This window comes from Oncorhynchus masou, chromosome 31 (genome assembly GCF_036934945.1).
Source record: "Oncorhynchus masou masou isolate Uvic2021 chromosome 31, UVic_Omas_1.1, whole genome shotgun sequence".
Taxonomy (NCBI): Eukaryota; Metazoa; Chordata; class Actinopteri; order Salmoniformes; family Salmonidae; genus Oncorhynchus; species Oncorhynchus masou.
The window spans coordinates 84,351,779-84,376,599 of NC_088242.1; the positions used below are offsets into that span (position 1 = coordinate 84,351,779).

The 24,821-nt window shown below is 41.4% G+C and overlaps 1 protein-coding gene across 1 annotated transcript in view; it reads left to right on the plus strand.

The window, feature by feature from the left end:
• LOC135524612 (unconventional myosin-IXb-like) overlaps nucleotides 1-24,821 on the plus strand; it is a 118,388-nt gene that overhangs the window by 28,262 nt on the left and 65,305 nt on the right. Inside the window, 2 exon segments of the mRNA XM_064952305.1 lie at nucleotides 2,139-3,045; nucleotides 23,974-24,068. Coding sequence (XP_064808377.1) covers nucleotides 2,206-3,045; nucleotides 23,974-24,068 — 935 coding nt within the window. The 5' untranslated portion in view covers nucleotides 2,139-2,205.

The window sequence follows — 24,821 nt, forward strand, 5'->3', positions numbered from 1 at the left end:
TTACAATAGAACATGGCTAAGATGTTCAAATGTTCATAAATGGTCAAATATGGTCAAATAAAAATAATCACAGGCAGAACAGTTGAAACTGGAGCAGCAGCACGGCCAGGTGGACTGGGGACAGCAAGAAGTCATCATGTCAGGTAGTCCTGAGGCATGGTCCTAGGGCTCAGGTCCTCCGAGAGAGAGAAAGAAAGAGAGAATTAGAGAGAGCATACTTAAATTCACACAGGACACCGAATAGGACACGAGTAGTACTCCAGATATAACAAACTGACCCTAGCCCCCAGACACAAACTACTGCAGCATAAATACTGGAGAATCTCATATGAAATATATTTTGATTTGTAAACACTTTTTTGGCTACCACACGATTCCATATGTGTTATTTCATAGTTTTGATGTCTTTACTATTATTCTACAATGTAGAAAATAGTAACAAATAAAGGAAAACCCTTGAATGAGTAGGTGTCTCCAAATGTTTGACTGGTACTGTATATTGGCGCGAAAGTCCGTGAACTAATCCATTGCGGAGGCCGAGACTAAAAGCCAATTTATACTTGATCAGAAAATGTGGTCGGATGCTCCATATGGAGGGTGTGAGGCATGCAGAGGCCAAATCGAGTTCCATGCCGATTCGCCTCCCAAATGTTGTAACAATGTGGAGGGCTCTGTATTGCTCCGCATTGACATGATTGGTTGATGGTAGGTGGGGGAGATACATCTTGTAGAAAACCCAAACTCACTTCCTTGACAGCAGCTTTGCATTGCTCTGCGAAGTGCAAGAAGTATGAATACCCTGACTTCTGCTGAGGCTGTATCACCTTAATAAAACATTTATTGTATTTTAACAGCAACAGTTCAAACTTAGACAGATATGTAAGACTTTTTTAAAAGTTTTTTTAAATAAACATGAATAGCTTTTTTAAATGGGTCATTTGTTTTTGTCTATATTGCATTTGTTTTAGGCATAAGGGCAGTGACGTACCGATATTTACGTATAGTTGCATATTTTCATATGTTTGGGTGCCAGGAAATCACAGAATTTCTAATTTGGGTCCCAGGCTGAAAAAGAACCCTTGCTCTACTCTATGGTTTAGTTTGTTTACTGTCTGTTTCTATGGGTGTTTCTGTTTATACCACCACATGTGGCTTTCTTGTAGGCTAATCATAGAGATGGGCTTCTTACGTGAAGTGAGGAGATTAAGTCTGCATCAAACTAATGCTCTAACCACAGCTTTAGTGCGCACTTGCAGGAAAATAAATGTCTTAACTCAACTTTATGCACACGATAGACTAGTGTGGGTAAATCATACACAGGTTTTCACTTTGAGCTCAGTGATAACCGGAACGTGACACAAGCTGGGTCCCTGCCCTCAATGTAGGCCCGGGCCGTTTGTGAACATCCATACACCCTAATAAAACGACTGTACCACAGTTTCCTTCAAGTAATCATGCAATTGAGCATGTCACATTAATCTGCACTGATGGACTAAGTATTATCCTCTGTGAAAGGCCTATGCTATGCTGTAGAAAAGTGTTATTGTAATATTACTCAAGCATTAAGTAGAGGGAAGGATTTATAATTCCCTTAATTGTAGTGAAGCCTACATTGCTTCATTTAAATAGTTGAAGGCTTTTTCTAATCCGCTAAATTAGAACCACCTTTTCAATAGCCTGCGTATGTCCTGTGATGCGAGTCACATTTCCACTCCTCAGCTGGTTAGTCCAAGACAAACAGCAGTTTGGAGTTCACAAACTTAGGTCTGTGAGTCTTTGTTTAAAAACCAACCCATTTGTTAGCATTTTGAAACGCAGGCGTAATGCCGTTGTGGCAAATTGTTTAGACCTTTGTGAGAGGGCAATGCCCAAATGGGAAACATCCACTATCTGGAATAGCTGAATGTCTTTCGTTTAGCCTATATGAAACTATTTTCTTAATTGAAGACTTGATCCAATACAGGGTCGTTTGGCACAGGCACTTATAGCGTGCATGTGGCTAACAGTTAGCATCACAGCTCTTGTTGCTTTCAGTCAGCTCCCTGCTACTAAGCTCTGCTGTGACATTCTTTTTTTTCAGCTTTTGAGCTTTAATGTATAACGGTCTCAGAAAACATTTGTTCTCCTTTGATCCCCAGGTGCTGGGTGGTGAGAGAACAGCAGGCAGTGCAGACGGCATGCTTAGGTAACTCCACCTGGCCCAGAATGAGTGTCAAAGATGGCGAATGCGGAGCACCGAGCCAAGATGGACGGGTCTACAACCTGCAGATCTACCCACGGCTCTCAGCGGACTGCCCATCTTGCTGCACTCTCAAGGTGCCCAAGGAGGCCACAGCCGCCTCCGTCACCCAGGACGCAGCCTTGGCCCTGGGCCTGGACCCCAAGCGGCTCTACGTGCTTGCCGAGGTGAAGGAGTGTGGCGGGGAGGAGTGGGTGCTGGAGTCCTGGGACCTCCCCGTCCAGAGGGTCCTGCTGTGGCCACGGAAGGCCCAGGAGCATCACCTTCAGAGCGAAGGTTTCTACTTCCTCCTCCAGGAGAGGAACCATGACGGCACTATCCACTACGTCCACCTCCCCGCTCTATGCAAGGAGCAGGAGGCCCAGAAGCTAGCAGCCAGAGGCTTTCTCCCCCCACGCCATGATGACTTTGACGACCTGTGTAACCTTCCGTCACTCAATGAGAGCAGCATCCTGGATAACCTGCGCAACCGCTTCCACAAGAAAAAGATCTACACCTACGCCGGGTCTATCCTTATCGCCATCAACCCCTTCAAGTTCCTATCCATCTACAACCCCAAGTACGTCAAGATGTACGAGAACCACCAGCTGGGGAAACTAGAGCCGCACATCTTTGCCATTGCGGACGTGGCATACTACGCCATGCTAAGAAAGAGGGTAAACCAGTGCATTGTTATCTCTGGGGAGAGCGGCTCGGGGAAGACCCAGAGTACCAACTTCCTCATCCACTGTCTGACGGCCCTCAGCCAGAAGGGCTACGCCAGCGGGGTGGAGAGGACTATTCTAGGGGCTGGGCCTGTGCTAGAGGTAAGGCTATTTGTATTCGTGTGAAATGAAGTTGGGGCTCTTACCTGAGGCTGTGGCAGTCATGAAATGTCAGCTAGTTATTTCCATGCAAAAGACTACCGGTCTCACGGTAATTAACTGTTAATGAACATAAACACGTTTAGCATCTCCAGGCCACCACACATACAAGCCGCTGATGCGGCCCTTTGGAACATCTACATTTAACCTGTCTAGGACTACTAGCGGAACACCTCGCCAACAGCCAATGAAATTGCAGGGCGCCAAATACAAATCAACAGAAATCAAATTTCTCAAACATACACGTATTAAGCACCATTTTAAAGATAAAATTCTTGTTAATCCATCCACAGTGTCTGATTTCAAAAATGCTTTACAGCGAAAGCTCCACAAACGATTATGTTAGGTCACCACCAACTCACAGAAAAGCTCAGCCATTTTTCCAGCCAAAGAGAGGAGTCACAAAAAGCACAAATATAGATAAAATTAATCACTAACCTTTGATGATCTTCATCAGATGACACTCATAGGACTTCATGTTACACAATACATGTATGTTTTGTTCAGTAAAGTTCATATTTATATCCAAAAATCGTATTTTACATTGGCGTGTTATGTTCAGTAGTTCCAAAACATGCAGTGATATTGCAGAGCCACATGAATTCACAGAAATTCTCATAAATGTTGATGAAAATTCAAGTGTTATGCATGGAATTTTAGATACACTTCTCCTTAATGCAACCGCTGTGTCAGATTTCAAAAAAACTTTACGGAAAAAGCGTTATCTGAGAACGGCGCTCAGAGCACAAACCAGCCAAAAGAAATATCCGCCATATTGCGCAGTCAACATTAGTCATAAATAGCATTATAAATATTTACCTACATTTGATGATCTTCATCAAAATGCACTCCCAGGAATCGCAGTTCCATAATAAATGTTTGTTTTGTTCGATAATGTCCATCATTTATGTCCATTTATGTCCAAATATCTTCTTTTGTTAGAGCGTTTGGCAAACAAATCCAAAAGCGAGTTCAGGTCCAGTCGGACGAAAAGTTCAAAAAGTTATATTACAGGTCGAAAACACTTGTCAAACTATGTATAGAATCAATCTTCATTAAACATTTATGATAAAAATATCCTAATGTTCCAACCAGAGAATTCCATTGTCTGTAGAAAAGCAATGGAACTAGAGATGCCTCTCATGTGAAATGCGCTCGACTGAGAACGAGGCTGCTGGCAGACCCCTTAGTCAAACAGCTCCCATCCGGCCCCCCTTCACAGGAGAAGCCTGAAACAACGTTCTAAATACGGTTGACATCTAGTGGAAGCCTTAGGAAGTGCAAAATAACCCATATCCCACTGAATTCGATACTCTGGATGAGTTTAAAAACTACAAACCTCAGATTTCCCACTTCCTGTTTGGAGTTTTCCTCTGGTTTTTGCCTGCCATATGAGTTCTGTTATACTCACAGACATCATTCAAACAGTTTTAGAAACTTCAGAGTGGTTTCTATCCAATACTAATAATAATATGCAAATATTAGTATCTGGGACTGAGTAGGAGGCAGTTCACTCTGGGCATGCTATTCATCCAAAAGTGAAAATGCTGCCCTCTATCCCAAAGAAGTGAAGTCCAGTGCCATTATTTTATAGTAGGTAGAATATACTGTAGGCCTATTTGAATTTAGCTGAATTAAATAGAAAGGATATTTTTCCCATTCCACAGCGAGTGCACACATGAAGTGGCTATGTTGAGCATAAAAGTAATCATTTGAATCAGGTCTTATAGAGTTATTTGGCAAATTTAGTTGTGAATGATACAAACCATAGATTGTTTTGGAAATCAAAACATGCACCATGGAGCCCATATACTGTGACTACAGGCTATTGATGATTTAAGAAAGTCGCAAAAAAAAAAGCTTGTGCTGTTTCTTGACTCAGGCTGATTTTTTCACATGCTATTTTCTCATCAAGTGATCGTATTTCCACCCATCAGAATATTCTCAATTTAATCTCGTCTTGACTAATATGTCAAATTAGTTTTGATTTAGAATTGCCCATCAAATGGGCAGGAACAGGGGCAGGTGGAAAAAGACATTGTCTGTATGTGCTTGAATAGTAAATGGAGGCCACTTTCCTGCTGGTTTGTTTTTCTGTCATGCGTGGTAGGCTACTCCGGTTATTTCACTCCACGCATCAACTACTGTTTAAGGAGCATTCAGCCTCATGCTGCTCGACAGGTGATATTGCGCCATAGGCTCTCTAACCCTGTTCCTGCAGGTACCCAGTGCTTAATTTGAGAAACCAAGTGAAATCTGTTCGGGGACATGTTAACATGTTATCACAAAGAAAAATATTTAATAAAACTGTTGACAGGCCCTCTTTCTGCATGCTCGATAAAGAATGAATGCGAGAGAGGAGATGGAAATGCACGATGGTGAGACATTCTGTAGCTAAAGGTAATGTCAGCCTATTCGTTATGAAAATATAAAAAATGCCCTGTTAATAGGCATATTCAAAATCAAATTCACTATAATTGTAGACCAACTTTGTAAGCCGCCCTGCACAACCAACAGCATTGGCTAGGCCTATAGGTTCTCTCCCAGACTCGTGGATGGAAAGTTTGGAGGGTATAACAAGGTAACCAGTCCGTCCAGTATGCATAATACTACAGTCCAGAGTAGAGGTCGACCGACTAATCGGAATGGCCGATTTTTAATTAGGGCCGATTTCAAGTTTTCATAACAATCGGAAATCGGTATTTTTAAAATATTTTAAATACCTTGTGTTTAGCTAGGCAAGTCAGTTAAGAACACATTCTTATTTTCAATGACTGCCTAGGAACTGTGGGTTAACTGCCTTGTTCAGGGGCAGAACGACAGATTTTCACCTTGTCAGCTCAGGGGATCCAATCTTGCAACCGCACAGTTAACTAGTCCAATGCTCTAACCATTGCACTCCACGAGTAGCCTGCCTGTTACGCAAATGCAGTAGAAGGTAAATTGCTAGCTAGCATTAAACTTATCTTATAAAAAACAAGCAATCATAATCACTAGTTTTAACTACTGATCCAGTTTCGCAGGCAATATTAACCTGGTGAAATTGTAATTTCTCTTGCGTTCATTGCACGCAAAGTCAGGGTATATGCAACAGTTTGGGCTGCCTGGCTCATTGCGAAAGAATTTGCCAGAATTTTACGTAATTATGACATACATTGAAGGTTGTGCAATGTAACAAGAATATTTATTACTTAGGGATGCCACCCGTTAGATAAAATACCGAACAGTTCCGTATTTCACTGAAATAATAAACGTTTTGTTTTCGAAATTATAGTTTCCGGATTCGATCATATTAATGACCAAAGGCTCGTATTTCTGTGTGTTATTATGTTATAATTAAGTCTGATTTGGTAGAGCAGTCTGACTGAGCAGCAGAAGGCCCATAATCATTCATTCAAACAGCACTTTCGTGCGTTTTGCCAGCAGCTCTTCGCAAGCACAGCGCTGTTTATGACTTCAAGCCTATCAGCCTAATGGCTGGTGTAATCAATGTGAAATGGCTAGCTAGTTAGCTAGGTGTGCGCTAATACTGTTTCAAACGTCACTCGCTTTTAGATTTGGAGTAGTTATTCCCCTTGCGCTGTAAGGGCCGCGGCTATTGTGGAGCGATGGGTAACTATGATTTGAGTGTGGCTGTTGTCTATGTGTTCCTGGTTCGAGCCCAGGTGGGGGGGGAGCTATACTGTTACACTGTCAATACTATAGTGCCTATAAGAACATCCAATAGTCAAAGGTATATGAAATACAAATGGTATAGAGAGAAATAGTCCTATAACTACTATATTAACTACAACCTAAAACCTCTTACCTTGGAATATTGAAGTCTCATGTTAAAAGGAACCACCAACTTTCATACGTTCTCATGTTCTGAGCAAGGAACTTAAATGTTAGCTTTTTTACATGGCACATATTTTGCATGGCAATATTTTTTTAAACCTTTATTTAACTAGGCAAGTCAGTTAAGACAAATTCTTATTTTCAATGACGGCCTAGGAACAGTGGGTAAACTGCCTGTTCAGGGGCAGAACGACAGATTTGTACCTTGTCAGCTTCCGGTTACTAGTCCAACGCTCTAACCACTAGGCTACCCTGCTGCCCCACTTTCTTCTCCAACACTTTGTTTTTGAACCAAATTGAACTTGTTTCATTATTTATTTGAGGCTAAATTGATTTTATTGATATTTTCACTTATATAAAACAAGTTCAGTATTGTTCTAATTGTTATTATTACAAATAAAATAAAATAAAAAATCGGCTGATTAATCGGTAGCGTTTTTTTTTTTTTGGTCCTCCAATAGTCGGTATCGGTATCGGCGTTGAAAAAGCATAATCGGTCGACCTCTAGTCCAGAGTATATGCTAGACCAATTATGTACCAATGTTTATTTAATGTTTACGGTAGACTATGTATAACCGCACAATCTTTTTAATTCACATTTTTTTCAGGCTTATGCTCATATATAGGCCTATGCATAAGCTCTAATATGTGTATGGGCGTTTTTGAATGAATAAACACCTTAAAAGCGCTGTTCATTTCGTTGTCAGGCTTTGAAACAACATCCGCAACGACCATGTTTTCCACTCAGTTTCAACCTGTAATTGAACTCCTTTCTTCAAATTGATCAATCCCACTGAGGTGAGTTTTAAAAGCATGATACTGTTTTGATGGGTTTGATGTGATTTTTCCATTGCATTTGCATTTGCATTGAGTGGTTAGAGGGACAATAGAGCCCTGAGAACCAGGCCATTCGGACCTGATGGAGGGACAATAGTGCCCTGAGAACCAGGCCATTAGGACCTGATGGAGGTACAATAGAGCCCTGAGTACCAGGTTATCAGTGACCTGATGGTCGTTAGCAAGTTGGATACTACCAACGCAACGTCTGGAGTGCATAAGAGGATATTATCGTGACTCAACGGTCACATGGAATTTTACTGCGGTCTCCAACAGCCCTGCTCCTACCTCATATGAAACCTTGCCTAGCAGGGTTAGGGTTTAATATTTTCCTGGTATTTTACAAACGTTCCATCCCTAGAATAATTTCAGAATAAATAATTTCCCACCAAAACTGGAAGTGTCATTCAAAAGCATTATAAAGTGCATAAATATGTCTGCATTTGATTAGAGCTTGGCTCAGCACGAAAATTCAAACCTGATGCTACCTGAGCCTGATGAGCCATATATTAAATAGATTTTATGAGGCCTATATTAACTACATTTATGAGCCCAAGCCCAAAAAAGCCCAGATGATTGTGCAATTATCCAATTCATGCTGTATATGATACAGGCTACTGCACATTACGCATGACAGAAAAACATGAAAGCCCATAGACTTAGCTAGCTATAGCCTATGCTCTCTTGGGTAAATAAATGAAACTAGCTCCAGTTAGCTAATATTTTGAGTGTGAACTGTGTTACTGTACTCTATTGTATTATATGGACTGGAATTACACACATCGTGCAAACCATGATAAAACAGATGAGAACATGCGATTCTGGTGCAGCACATGCAGCCTACAAAGTTACAAGTTTTGGCTAGCGAATATGATTTACATGTTGAAATATAGCAGGGCCTATTTGTATATTTAGTAGACTGACAGATACAGTGGGGCAAAAAAGTATTTAGTCAGCCACCAATTGTGCAAGTTCTCCCACTTAAAAAGATGAGAGGCCTATAAGTTTCATCATAAGTACACTTCAACTATGACAGACAAAATGACAAAAAAAATCCAGAAAATCACATTGTAGGATTTTTAATTAATTTATTTGCAAATTATGGTGGAAAATAAGTATTTGGTCAATAACAAAGGTTTCTCAATATTTTGTTATATACCCTTTGTTGGCAATGACAGAGGTCAAATGTTTTCTGTAAGTCTTCACAAGGTTTTCACACACTGTTGCTGGTATTTTGGCCCATTCCTCCATGCAGGGAGGGGACAGACAGCCAAATCTTTCGAGATGTGCCCCTAGTCAAATGTATTTTTAACTTGAACCAGGAGTTGGAGATCTCAGTTATAGTCATCAGGCATGTGACCGGAGGGGGTGAAAGATGATCTCCAAGCATGTAGAGACATTTGTAAAAGCTGTTTTCCCCAAAAAGAAGAAATGAAAGAGAAGATGTGGAAGTATTAGCCAAGGCTTCAGTTTAACCCTTTACAAAGCTCCTTCTGAAACAACTCCAAATTTACTAGATCCTGAACAAAGGTTGGCTTAAATGATATGGTGTTGATGCAAATCACACTTTGAGCTCAATATCAAATTAAACTTTTGGCTTTCTGGAAGATAAACAGTTATCTGAATGTTTTTACAGAAAGTGATCCTGCTTTGTGATATACCCCCTTTGTTCTATATCAGTGTCTCATGAGTAATGTCATGTGAGAATAGAGTGAAAATCAGGCCCTTGACCAGGAGTCAGTGTCTTATCTTGAATAGTTGTGCAAACGAAAGGAAACCTCATGGAAATACTTTCTTGACACCAGCTTTTGAATAACTCTGAAAAGCTCTAGAGCTCCCATGTGGCTCAATATAATGTTCTGTATTCTATTTGTGGTCTGGAGCTAAACCTAACTGTCAATGCGAAATGGATCATACACATTGTCACAATATATTATATGTTGAACAATTGCTACCATTCATTACCCTTAATTGGAAAAACTCAAGTTCTAGGAATGAGCCAGCCATGGTAGTGAGAATCAATCAACATGTTTAGGCCTAGTACGATACAAGTTACAACAAGGGGGTAACAATCAGCATACAGCAAAACTGTGTGAATCATTAGTGTTTTGGGTCAGGTGAGTTGCACTTCCACCCTTTGTGAGTAGATGAGGCTATATGCCCCTGGCGCCTGTCAGCTTCTGACTGATGACAGCCTGACTGATTCCCAGGCTCGTGCTGAACCACAGCTGTCTTTTGTTTGGACTTAGAGGAACAAACACACCTATGTGTGGGCTTTCTCTCCCACGTTTTTAAAGCTCAAGGTAGTGCACATAGAGGTCTTTTCCATGGGATAGTAATGGGATAGTACAAAGATAGTACAATAGTTGTGATACACTCCACAGTGATGAGGCTATTTGAGCTACTTTCTGAGTCCTGGTTGGCTCTCAGACTCGTATGTTGTCAGTGGCCTCTGGGCCCATGGTCATGTGACATTATGAAGCGCTTCCTGTTGGATGGTTGAGTCAGTCACTGAAGGACGAAAGGCCTGCTCTGTACCCCAGGCACCACGACGCCTCTTGAGTCAGCCTGGTAATTCCAACAGAAATCTACACAGGACACACACACCAGCAAGCAGAATTCCCCGCCCTGCAAAGAACACATGCATTCTCTCACCAGTAACACACTCATTCTCCCCCCCCCACTCCCCCAAACACAGAATGCATAAAACTTACCTCAGCAGATTTGCCAAATTTGTAACACAGATATCACACACACACACACGAGCACTATAAATCGACACTTGCCATTGGTTGTTCATTTGTGTGTGGAGCTGGCTGCTTTAATTGGCGTTTGGAACTAATGAATCTAGCTCAAATCCCTCTTACATTCTTCATTTATTTCCTCAGTAATTTGGCAAAAGAAATTGGATAATAAAATAGAAAAGGCCTCGAGGAATGCAGTTTATTGGAAGTAAATGCAGCATTGTAACTTGCCTGTATGCATTTCTCAGATCTCCTTGGATTTTTATTTTTTATTTTACCTTTATTTTACTAGGCAAGTCAGTTAAGAACAAATTCTTATTTTTAATGACGGCCTAGGAACAGTGGGTTAACTGCCGGGGCACAACGACCTTATCAGCTCGGGGATTTGAACTTGCAACCTTTCGGTTACTAGTCCAATGCTCTAACCACTAGGCTACACTGCCGCCCCAAAGTGTTCAATCTGGTTATTCACACTTGAATGACAGCATTTCCCCCTAAATTTCAACTGGTCTGGTCCATTTCCTGAACGTCAGAATAGAAGAGAATACCGTAGCTGGCATGCTATCCGTCAAAATGAGTCTCAAAATCCATGGCCCTTTTACAAGAGAGACTAGTCGTTGTGCAGCGTTCAAAGGCAGCAGAAGGATTAATAGATGGTCCCTTGATGCACGTCTGTCCTCAAGTCTTTGGTTGGAGAACTGAAAAGTGATTTTCCCCTCAGTCAGCAGAGTCTGTGTCCCCTTGGCAGGCTGGTTGAGGTGGATTCTCCCTCCAGACTGCTCTGCTGCTTCCTCAGGCCTGTTGTCTGATGGGCAGACTGAGAGACTGGCCTGTGAAACAACTGAGATCCAGCCAGGACCAGAGGCTCCATCCTGACTCCCCTGTAACAGCCTTACCAACCCCTACGCACCACACACACACACACACACACACACACACACACACACACACACACACACACACACACACACACACACACACACACACACACACACACACACACACACACACAGCCTCTTCTCGATCTTCTGCAACAACCCCACAAGATGGCTGACATGAAATGGCATTTTACAGAAGAAGCTACAGAGGAAGCAATATCTCCTTAGAAGTTATCTGCCGCATTTCTTGTTCCTGTCTTGCGGTTTCCTCTTCCATCGAGTCCAGATCCAACTGTTGTGACTTAAACTTTCATTCATCGAATCAACTAACTGTTTAATTGTTACCCAATCTTAAAAAATTAAGTTATATATATATATATATATATATTTTTATTAATCATGTAACATTTAACTCATTAGGAATTTGGGGCACCACGAGAGCGTTTGTTTAACCTCTTGGAGCTAGGGGGCACTATTTATGTTTGGAAAAATAACGTTCCCAAAGTAAACGGCCTATTTCTCAGGACCAGATGCTAGAATATGCATATAATTGACAGATTAGGATAGAAAACACTCTAAAGTTTCCAAAACTGTAAAAATATTGTCTGTGAGTATAACAGAACTGATGTTGCAGGCGAAAGCCTAAGAAAAATCCAATCAGGAAGTGCCCCTGTTTTTGAAACCTCTCTGTTCTTAGAGTTACTATCTCCCGAATTAACTCTAAAGGTCCTTACCTGTCACATCCATAAACAGTCAACTTATTAAATCATAACTAGAGGATGACCGATTAAATTGCAATCCACGAGGTGAGGTACCTGTTGATTTATCATCGAATCACAGCCTACTTCAACTTCGCAAACTTGTGATGATTTAACAAAAGCGTATTTGTGAAAAAAGCACAATCGATGCACAAATGTACCTAACCAAAAACATCAATGCCTTTCTTAAAATCAACACACACAAGTATATATTTTAAACCTGCATATTTAGTTAAAAGAAATTTGTGTTAGCAGGCAATATTAACGAGGGACATTGTCACTCCGCTTGCGTTCAGTGGAAGCAGAGTCAGGGTATATGCAGCAGTTTGGGCTGCCTGGCTTGTTGCGAACTGTGTGAAGACCATTTCTTCCTAACAAAGACAGGAATTAATTTGCCAGAAGTATACATAATTATGACATAACATTGAAGGTTGTGCAATGTAACGGCAATATTTAGACTTAGGTTTGCCACCCGTTCGATAAAATGCTTAACGGTTCTGAATTTCACTGAAAGAATAAACGTTTTGTTTTCGAAATAATAGTTTCTGGATTTGACCATATTAATGACCAAAGATTCGTATTTCTGTGTATTTATTATATTATAATTAAGTCTATAATTTGATAGAGCAGTCTGACTGAGCAGTGGTATGCAGCAGCTGGCTCGTAATCATTCATTCAAACAGCACTTTACTCCGTTTGCCAGCAGTTCTTAGCAATGCTTATAGCACAGCACTGTTTATGACTTCAAGCCTATCAACTCCCGAGATTAGGCTGGCAATACTAAAGTGCCTATAAGAACATTCAACAGTTAATGGTATAGAGATATAGTCGACGCGTCATAGTTCCTATAATAACCATGACCTAAAACTTCTTACCTGGGAATATTGAAGACTCATTTAAAAGGAACCACCAGCTTTCATATGTTCTCATGATTTGAGCAACGAATTTAAACGTTAGCTTTTTTACATGGCACATATTGCACTTTTACTTTCTTCTCCAACACTGTTATTGCATTATTTAAACCAAATTGAACATGTTTCATTATTTATTTGAGACTAAATTGATTTTATTTGTATTATATTAAGTAAATACATGTTCATTGTTCTTTCAGTATTGTTGTAATTGTCATTGTCATTATTATATATATATATATATATATATATATACATACATACATACATACATACATACATACATACATACATACACGCAAAAAAGTATTTAGTCAGCCACCAATTGTGCAAGTTCTCCCACTTAAAAAGATGAGAGGCCTGTAATTTTCATCATAGGTACACTTCAACTATGACAGGCAAATTGAGAAAAAAAATCCAGAAAATCACATTGTAGGATTTTGAATGAATTTATTTGCAAATTATGGTGGAAAATAAGTATTTGGTCACCTACAAACAAGCAAGATTTCTGGCTCTCACAGACCTGTAACAACTTCTTTAAGAGGCTCCTCTGTTCTCCACTCGTTACCTGTATTAATGGCACATGTCCACAACCTCAAACAGTCACACTCCAAACTCCACTATGGCCAAGACCAAAGAGCTGTCAAAGGACACCAGAAACAAAATTGTAGACCTGCACCAGGCTGGGAAGACTGAATCTGAAATAGGTAAGCAGCTTGGTTTGAAGAAATAAACTGTGGGAGCAATTATTAGTAAATGGAAGACATACAAGACCACTGATAATCTCCCTCGATCTGGGGCTCCACGCAAGAGACTCACCCTGTGGGGTCAGAATGATCACAAGAACGGTGAGCAAAAATCCCAGAACCACAAGGGGGGACCGAGTGAATGACCTGCAGAGAGCTGGGAGCAAAGTAACAAAGCCTACCATCAGTAACAGGGACTCAAATCCTGCAGTGCCAGACGTTTCCCCCTGCTTAAGCCAGTACATGTCCAGGCCCATCTGAAGTTTGCTAAAGAGCATTTGGATGATCCAGAAGAAGATTGGGAGAATGTCAGATGAAACCAAAATATAACTTTTTGGTAAAAACTCAACTCGTTGTGTTTGGAGGACAAAGAATGCTGAGTTGCATCCAAAGAACACCATACCTACTGTGAAGCATGGGGGTGGAAACATCATGCTTTGGGGCTGTTTTTCTGCAAAGGGACCAGGACGACTGATCCGTATAAAGGAAAGAATGAATGGGGCCATGTATCGTGAGATTTTGTGTGAAAACCTCCTTCCATCAGCAAGGGCATTGAAGATGAAACGTGGCTGGGTCTTTCAGCATGACAATGATCCCAAACACACCGCCCAGGCAATGAAGGAGTGGCTTCATAAGAAGCCTTTCAAGGTCCTGGAGTGGCCTAGCCAGTCTCCAGATCAACCCCATAGAAAATCTTTGGAGGGACTTGAAAGTCCGTGTTTCTCAGCAACAGCCCCAAAACATCTCTGCTCTAGAGGAGATCTGCATGGAGAAATGGGCCAAAATACCAGCAACAGTGTGTGAAAACCTTGTGAAGACTTACAGAAAACTTTTGACCCTTGTCATTGCCAACAAAGGGTATATAACAAAATATTGAGAAACTTTTGTTATTGACCAAATACTTATTTTCCACCATAATTTGCAAATAAATTCATTAAAAATCCTACATTGAGATTTTCTGGATTTTTTTTCTAATTTTGTCTGTCATAGTTGAAGTGTACTTATGATGAAAATTACAGGCCTCTCAAGTGGGAGAACTTGCGCAAAATACTTTTTTTGCCCCACTGTGTGTATGTGTGTGTATGTGTGTATATATATTTAATTTGTATTAGCTTTTTTTGGTCCTCCAATAATCGGTATCGGCGATGAAAAATCATAATCGGTCAACCTCTAATCATAACCTCTTCTATCATAATTCTGAACAGTTGTAACCTCCTGCATCTGGAAAAACCCCAGCCTCACTCATGATTCGGTTCTACACAAATTGGTTTAATTATTTATTTACTAGCTAACGAAATGAAAAAACAGAATAACATACACACTTGATATACATGAGAAAATGGTCCCTCGCGCACTAACAACATAGAAAATGGAGATGGTGAGAGAGAAAAAGGGACACATCGTTTATACATTTCAGAACTATTCTCACAGTAATCATCTACTTTGCACATGAACCGCTGCCCATTTGAAGTAAGAAAACATGAATATATTCATGTGAGTGCCATTTATCTCTTTTGGAACTAGCCCTCTTTCAGAAGAGTGTTGGTTTGGCCTTTCAGCGCAATGCTTCGAAGGCTCTGATTGTTCAAAAAGGGTTCCCCTTTTCCAGTCTTCTTTTCACTCTGGACGATGCTCCTAGGGTAATGGTGAGCCAGCCGCGTTGACGGTTCTAATCGGTAATGAGAGTTGGAGAATATGGTGATTTGAGAATCGTAGTAGGATAGGATGGTTTGAAGAGTAGTAGGATGGTACCACATAAATTCGCTTTTCTCAATATCTGACTTAGGACAGCGATTTCAGCAGTGTCAGTGATTGTGTGGGAGATGAGCTTCTCGCCTACACCTCATTTTGATATTCAGGGTTCAGGATTCAGAACACTACACGCACAGCTGCAAGCTGGCAGTGTTCTGGTCTGATATGGTCATTCTTAACTAGTCCTTTTATGCACTCTGGTTGAAAACCATTCCCCACATTCACAGTCTTACTTTTGAAATAATGTTCCAGTGTTCACTTTTGAATGTGGTAGAGTTTGAACTGGAAAAGACTGTTAACAAAGACATTCCTTTTGTTCATACTGGAGGGGGCGAAAGAGTCCCCTTCTGCTATAATTTACAGTAGGGTGTGAACTGGTGACCAGCCCCAGTGGGCGAGAGAGGGCCTGGTTACAGTCAACCCCCGGCAAGCTGATCTGATCCCCACAGGACAGTCATTACACAACTAATGACTTCAATACGAGGTTACTTTACATCTTTACATTTTGGCTTTTCGTTGTATCTCCTCTTTTTTCTTGGAGGCTGTCCACATTTGAATGGGTTAAAGGTGAGTTCTCTGGCTCTGAAGCTATAAGGGATCTCTTCAACTTCAGTTGCATTTTGATGAGGTGAGATCATTGGCGTTGTAGCGTGACTCTCTTTAACTTCCAGTGTGCTGTATGGACTAGCCTATCTTAACATTTAGACAGCATTCAACTTTACCTCTTGAACTTGACTTCAATCATCTATCTCTGATTGACTACGCAATGGCCTCTGAGATTATCTGAACTTCAGATGAAACATAATTTTAGAAATGGTCAGTTTCTCACATTATATTAGCCTCATTATCCTGCCTCTGATTGTCCAAAGAATTTAACTTTAGGATTCACCCATTTTGAATATTATATTGCTTTGGAGTGATGTTCTATCAATTCCCGGGGTCATTTAATGGGTAACTGAGCATCTGATGTTCAAGCAGGCAGAAATACAGGCGAAATGACAAGTTTTGCATTATATGAACAGCCTGCTCTAAATCTGAATTTATTCTAGGGCGGTCCCCAACTAAAAAAAAAATATTAGTCGACCGAGAGCAGCCTGTTCTTTCGACCAAATGATTGGTCTAAATTTTTAAATGTGTATTTTTCCATATTTACACATCCTATGTTTTTTTAATCATATCAACTATATGCACTGAGCTTGTTTGATGCTTTAATTAAGCACACTTTGATGAAATAATTAAGACACAAATGACTAGAGGGAGTCCAACTGCAGTGGCGCCAGAGGGAATGGCTGCCGCTTTACGGGCTCCAAACCATCTGTGCTATTTTGTGTTTTTTCGCATAGTTAAAAACAAACTTTGTACATAATATTGCTGCCACCGTCTCTTATGACTGAAAATAGCTTCTGGATATCAGAACAGCGATTACTTACCTCGAACTGGATTAAGATTTTTTCTTTAATGATATACTACTTCTCCGAGACCAGGGACAAATCCACGTCATTCGCGTGAAGAAAAGACAAGGGGTGGAGATCTGGGTTCCTTGTGAGAATTCGTTGGCGAGTGGGTAACCCACCTCTATCATCCGTTCTATTAGCCAATGAGCAATCACTGGAGAATAAGCTTGGTTGATCTCCGTTCAAGACTATCCTACCAATGGGACATTTAAAAAACATAAAATCTTATGTTTCACGGAGTCGTGGCTTAACGAGAACACGGATAATATACAGTTGGCTGGGTTTTCCGTGCATCGGCATGACAGAAAAGCTACGTCTGGTAAGATGAAGGGTGGTGGTGTGTCTATTTGTCAGTAACAGCTGGTGCGCGATGCAATGTCTAATATTAAGGAATTCTGGAAGTATTGCTGCTCTGAGGTTAGAGTACCTCCTAATAAGCTGTAGACCACACTATCTACCAAGAGTTTTCATCTATATTTTTCGTAGCCGTCTATTTACCACCAAAACAGATGCTGGCACTAAGACCATACTCAACGAGCTGTATAAGGCCATAAGCAAACAAGAAAATGCTCATCCAGAAGCGGCACTTTAGTGGCCGGGGACTTTAATGCAGGCAAACTTAAATCTGTTTATCCTAATTTCTACCAGCAGGTCACGTGCATCCAGAAGAAACTCTAGATAACCTTTACTCCACACAAAGAGATGTATACAAAGCTCTTCTTCACCCTACATTTGGAACATCTGACCATAATTCTATCCTCCTAATTTTTGTTTACAAGCAAAAATTACCAGTGACTCGCTCAATACGGAAGTGGTCAGATGACGCAGATGCTACGCTACAGGATTGTTTTTCTAGCACAGACTGAAATATGTTCCTATGGCTTTGAGGAGTATACCACCTCAGTCACAGATAAGGTGCATCCACGTCATTGTCCTCATAGTGACCGTATGTACATATCCCAACCAGAAGCCATGATTTCAGGCAACATCTGCACCGAGCTAAAGGCTAGAGCTGCCGGTTTCAAGGAACCGGTACACTAATCCGGATTCTTATAAGAAATCCCGCTGTGCCCTCAGATGAATCACCAAACAGGCAAGGCTCAATACAGGACTAGGACTGAATCCTGCTACACCGGCTCTGACGCTCGTCAGATGTGGCAGGGCTTGTAAACTATTTAATGACTACAAAGGGAAACACAGCCGCGAGCTGCCCAGTGACGCGAGCCTCCCAGATGAGCTAAATGCCTTTTTTATGCTCGCTTCAAAGCAAGCAACACTGAAGACTGACTGAGAGCACCAGCTGTTCCAGGCAACTGTGTGATCACGCTCTCGTAGCCGATGTAAGACCTTCTAAACAGGTCAACATTCACAAGGCCGCGGGCCAGACGGATTATCAGGGTGTGTACTTAGAGCATGTGCAGACCAACTGGCAAGTGTCTTCACTGATAATTTCAACCTCTCCCTGTCTGAGTCTGTAATACCTACATGTTTCAAGCAGACCACCATAGTCCCTTTGCCCAAGAAAGTGAAGGTAACCGGCCTAAATGACTACCGCCCTGTAGCACTCACGTCGGTAGCCATAAAGTGCTTTGAAAGGCTGCTCATGGCTCATATCAACAACATCATCCTGGAAACCCTAGACCCACTCCAATTCGCATACCGCCCAAACAGATCCACAGATGCAATCTATTACTCTCCACACTGCCCTTTTCCTCCTGGACAAAAGGAACACTTATGTGAGAATGCTGTCCATTGACTACAGCTCAGCGTTCAACACCATAGTACCCTCAAAGCTCATCACAAAGCTAAGAATCCTGGGACTAAATGCTGATCCTCAACACTGAAGCTCCACAGGGGTGCGTGCTCAGTCCCCTCCTGTATTCCCTGTTCACCCACAACTGCATGGCCAGGCACGACTCCAACACCATTTACTTTGCATACGACACAACAGTGGTAGGCCTGATCACCGACAACGACGAGACAGACTATAGGGAGGCTGTCGGAGACCTGGCCGGTTAGTGCCAGAATAACAACCTATCCTTCAATGTAACCAAGACTAAGGATATGGTTGTGGACTACAGGAAAAGGAGGACCGAGCACGCCCCCATTCTCATCGACGGGGCAGTAGTGGAGCAGGTTGAGAGCTTCAAGTTCCTTGGTGTCCACATCACCAACAAACTAGAGGTCGACCGATTTATGATTTTTCTACGCCGATACCGATTTTATTGGAGGACCAAAAAAAGCCGATGGCAATTAATAAAAATACTAACGTTTTTTTGTTGAAATTTTTACACGTATTTATTTGTAATAATGACAATTACAACAATACTGAATGAACTTATTTGAACTTAATATAATACATCAATAAAATCAATGTAGCCTCAAATAAATAATGAAACATTCAATTTGGTTTAAATAATGCAATAACTAAGTGTTGGAGAAGAAAATAAAGTGCAATATGTGCCATGTAAGAAAGCTAACGTTTAAATTCCTTGCTCAGAACATGAGAACATATGAAAGCTGGTGGTTCCTTTTAACATGAGTCTTCAGTATTCCCAGGTAAGAAGTTTTAGGTTGTAGTTATTATAGGAATTATAGGACTATTTCTCTCTCTACCATTTGTATTTCATTAACCTTTGACTATTGGTTGTTCTTATAGAGTGCCAAGTCTAGGTCAAAAAGGCTTCTCAACAGTTTTTACCCCCAAGCCATGAGACTCCTGAACAGATAATCAAATGGCTACCCGGACTATTTGTATTGTGTACCCCCCAACCCCTCTTTTTACGCTGCTGCTACTCTCTGTTCATCATATATGCGTAGTCACTTTAACCATATCTACATGTACATTCTACCTCAATCAGCCTGACTAACCGGTGTCTGTATGTAGCCTCGCTACTGTATATAGCCTCGCTACTGTATATAGCCTGTCTTTTTACTGTTGTTTTATTTCTTTACTTACCTATTGTTCACCTAACACCTTCTTTGCACTATTGGTTAGAGCCTGTAAGTAAGCAGTTCACTGTAAGGTCTACTACACCTGTTGTATTCGGCGCACGTGACAAATAAACTTTGATTTGATTTAGTGCGTACGGCCCAGTACATCACTTAGCCATATAGATAATCTGCATAAAGGGTTGTGCAGTTATATTTAAACCTTAATGTGAATGTCCCATAGCATCTCTGACCTACATGAAAGCTACTGCCTCTAATCATATTGGCCTTGTTATTTAGTACCACTGGTGTTTTGCCCGTATTCTTGTATGTACCATTGTTGGTTGTTTTGTTCCAGTATTGGTGCTATCACATCAGCCTCCAGTTATAGTGTATACAGAGAGAGCCTGATTTTTGTTACTTTGATGCATTTCTAATGAATATATTGTGCATGTAGCCAAGTGATTAATAGGTGTCAGAGCCTGGCAGTGAAACTGTAAAACAAATGGCAGTAATATAAATCAAAGGTCTTTCTACTGATGTGCCCGTCTGTGGAATAACAATTAAGGCTCTGATTAGTAAAGAGAACTGGTTAGAGTCTGAGGCAGCACACTGAGGGACTGAATGGGGATCTGGGCCCTTGGAAATATACAGTTGGCTGCCAGGGAACACTAGAGAAAGGAGCCAGTCAAGATAGGCAAAGACGTCATGATGAAATGTAGGCACACACACACACACACACACACACACACAGCCTTTATTTCACTATGCAGACTCAATTCCATAGACTCTGCTTGGTTAGCCAAGACGTTAAGCCACTTCCTCATACCTGATGTGCCTCGCAACCAATCAGGAAGGGTTATGGTTAGCAACCACTCACAAAGGCTGCAGGGCACTATGTTTCAATGTGAATGATGCTGTGAGCCTGTGACACTTTTAGCATTTCCTCCATGGCAGAGAGGCTGAGCGCAGGGGAATGTTCCCAGGGTCTGCTAGCCTTTACCCTGGGACAACCGTTTGACATCACTGGGCAGTCAATGCCAGTTGACAGTGTCTTATCCTCTTGAGACTCTGGGGGCAGTATTTCATTTTTGGATAAAAAACATTCCTGTTTTAAACGGGATATTTTGTCACGACAAGATGCTCGACTATGCATATAATTGACAGCTTTGGATAGAAAACACTCTAACGTTTCCAAAACTGCAAAGAAATTGTCTGTGAGTGCAACAGCAACCCAGATAAAAATCCAATCAGGAAGTGCCCCATATTTTGAAAGCGCTGCATGCCAATGACTCCTTATATGGCTACGAATGAGCTTATGCTTTCTACGTATTCCCCAAGGTGTCTACAGTATTGTGACGTCTTTTTACGCATTTATGTTGAAGAATAGCCTTAAGGGACCACATTGAGCAAGTGGTCACATGATAGCTCCCGCAGAAAATCTTGCGTAAAGTACTGAGGTAGCCATTATTCCAATCGCTTCTAATGAGAAACCAATTGTCCCGGTGGATATATCGAATAGATATGTGAAAAACACCTTGAGGATGGATTCTAAACAACGTTTGCCATGTTTCTGTCGATATTATGGAGCTAATTTGGAGAAAGGTTTGGCGTTGTAGTGATCGATTTCTCAGCCAAACGTGAAGAACAAACGGAGCTATTTCGCCTACAAAAATAATATTTTTGGAAAAAAGGAACATTTGCTATCTAACTGGGATTCTCGTGAGTGAAAACATCCAAAGTTCTTCAAAGGTAAATGATTTAATTTGATTGCTTTTCTTATTTTCATAAAAATGTTGCCTGCTGCTAGCAGGGCGTAATGCTATGCTAGGCTATGATACACTTACACAAATGCTTGTCTAGCGTTGGCTGTAAGGCATATTTTGAAAATCTGAGATGACAGTGTGATTAACAAAAGGCTACGCTGTGTCTCATTTGTGATTTTCATGAATAGGAACATTTTCTTGGGATATTTATGTCCGCTGCGTTATGCTAATTAGTTTCAGGCGATGATTACACTCCGGATCCGGGATGGGTAGCTTCAAGAGGATTTATCCTGGCCCAGAGTCAATTTTATCACCCCCTCAGTAAACAACTCGCATGTACACATTTGAGGTGAGCCCCAGCTCTGGAAAGGAGGAGTCTAAATGTTACAACAGGTCCATGTTAAACCACATATTTCATCCACTGATGATGTTGTTTCAGCTAGGCTTTTCAGTCTTCTCCTCAGTCCACTCCTGTCTCTCACTCTTACATTACCTTGCATTTTGAAGTTATTTTTATCAAGTTTAACCTTTTTTTTGAGACCTCAATGTATTCAGTTTACAATTCTTCAAGCAGCACTCATCCTGGAGCGTAAGTTGTTATAGTGAGTGTAAATCTGCTCATCGATTGAGAACACAAATAGCAGTAGGTAGAGGGAATAATACCAAGACAGACAGTCTTGGAACAGCGGAAATAGTTCATCAGTTCACTGTAAGGATTCTTAACCTCTCTGGTACAAGTGGGAAGCCAGCTCGACAACAGCCTGTGAAATTGCAGGGCGCCAAATTCAAAACAGAAATCCCATAATTAAAATTCCTCAAACATACAAGTATTTTACACCATTTTAAAGATAAACTTCTTGTAAATCCAGCCACAGTGTCCGATTTCAAATAGGCTTTACGGGGAAAGCTCACCAAACGATTGTTAGGTCAGCACCTAGTCACAGAAAACCATACCACCATTTTCCAGCCAAGGCTAGGGCTCACAAAAGTCAGAAATAGCGATTTAAATTAATCACTAACCTTTGATCTTCATCAGATGGCACTCACAGGACTTCATGTTACACAATAAATGTGTGTTTTCTTCAATAAAGTTAATATTTATGTCCAAAAACCTCATTTGAAATTGGTGTTATGTTCAGAAATACATAGTCTCAAACAAACATGAAAGTGCAGAGAGCCACATCAAATAACAGAAATACTCATCATAAACATTGATAAAAGATACAAGTGTTAAACATACGAATACAGAACTTCTCCTTAATGCAACTGCTGTCAGATTTCAAAAAGGCTTTAAATGCGCGCTCCCGATCACGTGCTTGGTTCATGTCTGGAAATGTCCACTGTCCTCTCATTGAAAGCAGTGTTACTCCCTCATTTTTCAGAGTAAAAGCCTGAAACAATGCCTGAAGACTGGGCACATGTTGAGGAAGCCATAAAGATCGTGAACTGTGTCCTAAGTCTTTGTATGGTGGATAGGCTTTCAATGGAAAAACAGCCTTTCAAAATAATAGTATTTCCTGGTTGGATTTTCCTAATCTTTTTTTCCTGCCATTACAGTTCTGTTAAACTCACAGACATTATTTTAACAGTTTTGGAAACGTTTGTGTTTTCTATTCAAATCTACTAATTATATGCATATCCTATCTTATGGGCTAGGATATGAGTATCAGGCAGTTTAATTTGGGCACGCTTTTCATCCGGAGGTGAAAATACCACCCCCTGCCCATAACAAGTTAATTTAGTCCCCCTCTGTGAGGCCCCCTCCCCTTAAATCAAATTGTGACTGCAACTGTTGCTCCTCGCAGGATGTGGCTCCTATTTAAGATGTATAGAGTCAACTTCCCCCGTGGCTGCCTTTTGCGCGTGTGTGTGTGCGAGCTATCCATTCAGACTGGTGGTAGGGCTGGGTGTGTGCCCCTGGCTGGGGATGACTGTAGCCTGAGGGAGACTAGTTCTCTGGACCTAACACTGGCTCCTCGCAGGAGGCCCCCATCAATCACACTGGCCTAGTGTCACCCCCTGGACTTCTGCAAGAGAGTAGAAAGGAGGGAGTAATGAGGGAAAGAGAGGGGGTGATTGAGGCAGGGAGAGAAATAAGGCTGCTGTTTTCATCTAGTGTTAACTTCTGGACTGGGGTAGCTGTGGTGTTGATAACAGCCCCAGTATTAGCACAAGTGTAGTTATTTCTATTTCCTAACTGTATAATCACTTTATGGTTCACACAGTGAATGTAACCTCTCCCCCTCCTCTTTACTAGGCATTTGGGAATGCCAAGACAGCTCACAACAACAACTCCAGCCGCTTTGGGAAGTTCATCCAGGTCAACTATCTGGAGAGTGGGGTGGTGAGAGGGTGAGTACTGGCCGCTGGCCCACACTGTGTGTTGTGATAACACTCAACCCTCCTTTCCAACTTACCCTGTAAACACACACTCCATCCCTGGTGGATGTTCCTGAGCCAGTTTCTGCAGACACAGCCACGGTGACTGCAGACACAGCCACGGTGACTGCAGACACAGCCACGGTGACTGCAGACACAGCCACGGTGACTGCAGACACAGCCACGGTGACTGCAGACACAGCCACGGTGACTGCAGCCACTGTTACTTCCATCATACCATATAAGGCTCGTGAGAAGCACTGTAGTGTGTTTGTTTCTGTTGTGATACCTCTGAGGCCTGAAGCCCTAACCACGTTATAGCACAGCCTCCTTCCTCTCTCTGCCTACAATCTCTCTGGTTACTGCCTGCAGTTTCTCTGGTTACTGCCTGCATCACATGCCCTGTCATTTCCTGTCTAACAGAGGAAGGGAGCGCTTATCGTAAAGTTTAACAAAGCGCCAATATCAAATTATTAAACGGGTGGATCTAATCCTGAATGCTGATTGGTTAAAAGCGCATTCTAGCCGGTGTCTATTCCACAAGTTACCACCGGCTAAATCTATGACGTTAAAATGCCTATTTACTCTGTTCCATCTGACTGCGCAATCCACTGTCTCATCAGCCCAGGCAGGGAAGTTGTACACTTGATCTCCACTATAAGAAGCATCTAGACATTTTCTCTTAGACAAACATTTAGTTTTCCACAACGGAGATTTGTATAAACC